General features: G+C 43.5%; 1 protein-coding gene across 1 annotated transcript; it reads right to left on the bottom strand.

Moving 5' to 3' along the window:
• Positions 1–1,318: 1,318 nt before the first annotated feature.
• Positions 1,319–1,768, bottom strand: LOC124234503 (40S ribosomal protein S10-like). The gene has a single exon (XM_046651855.1). The coding sequence runs from the start codon at positions 1,766–1,768 to the stop codon at positions 1,319–1,321; it is 450 nt and encodes a 149-aa protein (XP_046507811.1).
• Positions 1,769–4,298: the final 2,530 nt, after the last annotated feature.

The raw sequence follows: 4,298 nt of genomic DNA, 5'->3' as shown, positions 1-4,298 counted from the left end.
TTAGCCAGTGAGATGCTCCTCCCCAGGACTCTACTCTAGACCGATGGCCCGTGATGGCTGATGGGGCTAGCTGCGGGACTCCTTGGCCTTCCAGAGCTGCCTAGACTCCTGCATGTCTTCTAAATTGGGTGTTCCTTTCCCTTTCACTCACTGAACCCATGAGAGCTGTCAGTAAATTCTCATTTTTCTTTTTATTAAAAAAACTTAAGATAGTTTTGTGTTGTATGCAACTAAGAACCTTGATTGACACACCTTTCTTTCTACCACCTATAAGCAATCCTGTTAATATTTTGTTCTACTTCTTTCCAGACTTTTGCTTTGCATTTTTTATATAATTATGATCAAGCTCTGTACATTTTTATATTTGTTTATCTAGCTTAATAAGCATAAATACATTATTTAAAATACTATGTAAATAAATTTTAGAGTTTATGTTATTATTCCATAGTATTTGCACTATAATTTTCTTTTTTTTAAAGATTTTATTTTTTCCTTTTTCTCCCCAAAGCTCCCCAGTACATAGTCGTATATTTTTAGTTATAGGTCCTTCTAGTTGTGGCATGTGGGATGCTGCCTCAGCGTGGCTTGATGAGTGGTGCCGTGTTGGCGCCCAGGATCTGAACCGGGAAAACCCTGGGCCACTGAAGTGGAGCACGAGAACTTAACCACTCGGCCACGGGGCCGGCCCCTGCACTATAATTTCCTTATCCATCATCATATTGGATGTTTGAGTGTGTTCCAACATATGTGGATTATTATAAATAATTATTCAAATAAGTCATTGTGTATGTTTGTCTAGTTGTTTTTAATATTTCCTTGGTATAAATTCCCAAGAGGAGAATTATCATACTCAAAGATAGGAGTCCTAATATTAAGCTTGTGACCAACAAATACAAAAATGCTTGGGTCCAGAGAGTGGAGAAAAGGCAGTGGTTATTATAATTATCAAAAAATTTATTGAGCACCAACTAGACATATGGCCATATTGGTCACTAAGACACGACCTTTGCCCTACAACTAAGTCACAAATTTTCATATCATCTAATTTACGAGCAAGATCTACTAACATATAATCTACAAAAACAAAGAGAGTGCAATGTGTAAACAGGATACTGTGCTAGAATATGCTGTGATAGAAGACAGAATGTTAGTTCTCGAAGGGACTGTAGTAACGTTGTGGCATAAATAAATGAAAATAAGGCACCAGAACTCGTAAGTTTTTCTAGGTTTATAATTATAAAGGCTTGAACAAATAGATAAATGAAACTAAGGACTTTAGATAAACTTAAAAAACTTTTTTTTCTGGTTATGAATTTATTCAACACAAAACGATGCCCTCCAACCTGAGTTGGCTGGCCAGGTTCACTACCACATCTGCCTCTGAAGTGGAATTCTGCTGCTGACTCGGCAGTCTGTCCATGGATGTCTCTGGTGAGTCCTGCGGGCCACTCGCCCTCCAGCCCTTTCGGCCTGGCCTGCCAGTCTCAGGATGGCTGTGGTGCAGGGTGGCACACACGACCCCAGGGGGCAGATGGTGGTAATCACGGAGATACTGGCAACCCTTGTTGGTGAGGCACCAGTAGAAATGCCTCCGGCAAACCGTTTCTTCAGTAGCATTGTGACTTGAGAGACCGCGTGGCCTTGGTGACATGAAGATTGGGCACGTTCTTTCCTGCCAGCTTGGGGTGCTTTGGCATGTTGACGTCCTTCTTGGCAACATGACTGTCTCCTTCAAAACAAGTTCATAAATGGCAATCCAGTTCTTCATGGGCATCAATATCATCCAGGGCCGGGGCTCAAAAGCCAAGATAAACTATTAAACCTACTCCTTTATAAAAAATATTCAGAGGGTCTGCACCTCAGGACCAGAAAGAACTGCTGGAGGAGGGTCTGGTTCTTTTCTTGTTCTGCATACAGGCTATTCCCAGGGAATAGGTAACGAGCGCAATTTCTTAGGAGCGCTGAGGTGCTTGGAAAGGAGAAAGTCTTCCTTGTTCATAGCCATGAAGAACAACAATATCTTTTTTTTCCTTCTTCTTCTCCCCAAACCCCCCCCAGGACATAGTTGTATATTCTAGCTGTAGGTCCTTCTGGTTGTGCCATGTGGGACGCCACCTCAGTGTGGCTTGATGAACCATGCCAGGGCAGTGCCCAGGATCCGAAGTGGCAAAACCCTGGGCCGCTGAAGTGGAGTGTGCGAATCCAACCACTCAGCCATGGGGCCGGCCCCAACATTATCTTTTGAGAAGTCTTATTTCATTTATAATTATCTCTAAAAATGGAGAGGGCATGATGATCAGTCTGTAGAATTTGCTAATCAATCATTTCTGTTTCATTGCTAAACATCACCTTTGTTTTTTGTTTTTTGGGTATTTTTTGGTGAGGAAGATTGTCCCTGAGCTAACATCCATGCCAGTCTTCCTCTGTTTTGTATGTGGGATGCCACCACAGCATGGCTTGATGAGCGGTGTGCGGGTCTGCACCGGGATCCAAATCTGTGAACCCCAGGCCACTAAAGCAGAACACGTGAACTTAACTACTAGGCCACTGGGCCGGCCCCTAAACCTCACCTTTGTATTGACCAATTGCTGCGACTTCCAAAGGCAGTCAGATAGTTTTTAGTCTGCCACTGGGAACAGCACTTTACAGCAAGAGTTTCAGACCGAACAGGCTAAATCACCGACCTAAAAAAAAAAGCACAAAATGCCTGATTTTTCCTGGAAAATTTGGAAACACGCTGAAGAATGTGTCCCCATTTGGGAGACAGAATGTAGATCATTTCTGTTGCATTTTATGTTCTTTGGGTCCAGAGCCTGGAGCTTTAAGCTTTTTGGTTGTAGTAGGAATGCCATGTGCTCCAGCCTAGAATATTTGGGCCCAGAACACTTAGTGCAAATGCCATTATCCTAGTCAGGATAGGCCTCCACTCCACCCCCAGACAGCATTCCACGTCCACGTTAGGCGACAGATGCCCAGAACGCAAGGCGAGACTACGTTCTGGGTGGGAGACCTTATTGTGGCCATGAATCTAGCCTTTTCCCTCTTTACAGAATGTTGCCTAGATCTGCGTGAGGCTTGGAGGAGAACCAAGTGGTGATGACTTTCGTCCTTAACCTCTGGAAGAATGACTTGAGTAAACAAACTTCTGCTTTCAGAGGACCAGGATGAGGTGGCCAACAGAACCCCTGATGACCAAGTTTTGGAGATCAGTTTAGTGTACGTAACTTTATTACTCAAAACACAAGACAGCCCCTGACAAAACAAGCCTTTCCGATCAACCCACCACACCCACCGACTCTCCATCTTACAAGAAAAAAACATGGAGAGGAGTATGTGCCCCTTCTGAGCGAAACGTCCTCAGCACGCTGTGGGCGCTCAGAAGATGTGTCTTGAGCAGGACGGCACCACAAGCCTGGATGAGTCTGATCTTTCTGACGCACACGCAGGCTCAGTCAGGCTTCGAGAGGACTTGTCTGGTGTCACCTGATCTTTTGTCAGAAATTCCTTCTCAGGAAGGATTTAAAGAAGTTGAATGTTCTCCCCTGCCCTTCCCCCAACTCCACAGACAGGAGTTAACAAACTCAAAGGCCAGGGGACAGGGCAGGTGGCCCAGTCTTGTCAATTATGAGAACTCTGGCCACCTGCCATACAAACTAGCACATATCTTTTAACTTCTTCACCATCTGTTAGGTAACACAGACTGCTCCTCCACTGACGGAGTTCAGTCACATGCCTAGAGCCTTCTTAGGTAGCCAGTGTCTCCCATGCGGACCACAGATTGCCAGAAATATCTTCTGTAGAGATACATGCTACGAGATGCCTTTACTACTATCTTGATTATGTGTAAACAGGATTTTTCACTGAGTCATAATTAGTCTCCAGATAATTAACTCATGAACTTGTGGCTGAAAGTTTCCTTTGTTAGTGGCCTTAGATTCTCCTAAAGCAGAGCTCACAGAAAGGGCACAGGAGTAAATTTGGGTAGGGGAAGTATTACTATCGGCACATATTTCTTAAAACAGTTTAATTTGATTTTACTGTATTTTTGACTGGTCAAGAGTAGGTAAGAGACTTTACATAACTGCTGTCTTCATTTGCTGAGTTAGAGAATCCTTGATTTGTTACCAAGTTCCTTAAATAGCTTGTGTTCATCTAGCTCTTTTGACTTTCTCTAGGAACATTCATTCTCTTGCCACTCAGTAATTATTTGGGGCTGTGTTTTGGATCCAGTTGCTTAAGAAGAACCACTGAGACAGAAGTTGGGCCAAATTTATTCTACGAGGTGAGATGGAAATAGG

The sequence above is a fragment of the Equus quagga genome, chromosome 2 (assembly GCF_021613505.1).
Source record: "Equus quagga isolate Etosha38 chromosome 2, UCLA_HA_Equagga_1.0, whole genome shotgun sequence".
In the NCBI taxonomy this organism is placed as follows: Eukaryota; Metazoa; Chordata; class Mammalia; order Perissodactyla; family Equidae; genus Equus; species Equus quagga.
Note: the sequence above shows the minus strand (reverse complement) of the source record. Positions and strands in the feature narration are given on the sequence as shown.

Bases quoted from the DNA above. Each gene is read 5' to 3' on its own strand.
- LOC124234503 (XM_046651855.1), bottom strand. From the start codon at position 1,768: ATGAAGAACTGGATTGCCATTTATGAACTTGTTTTGAAGGAGACAGTC.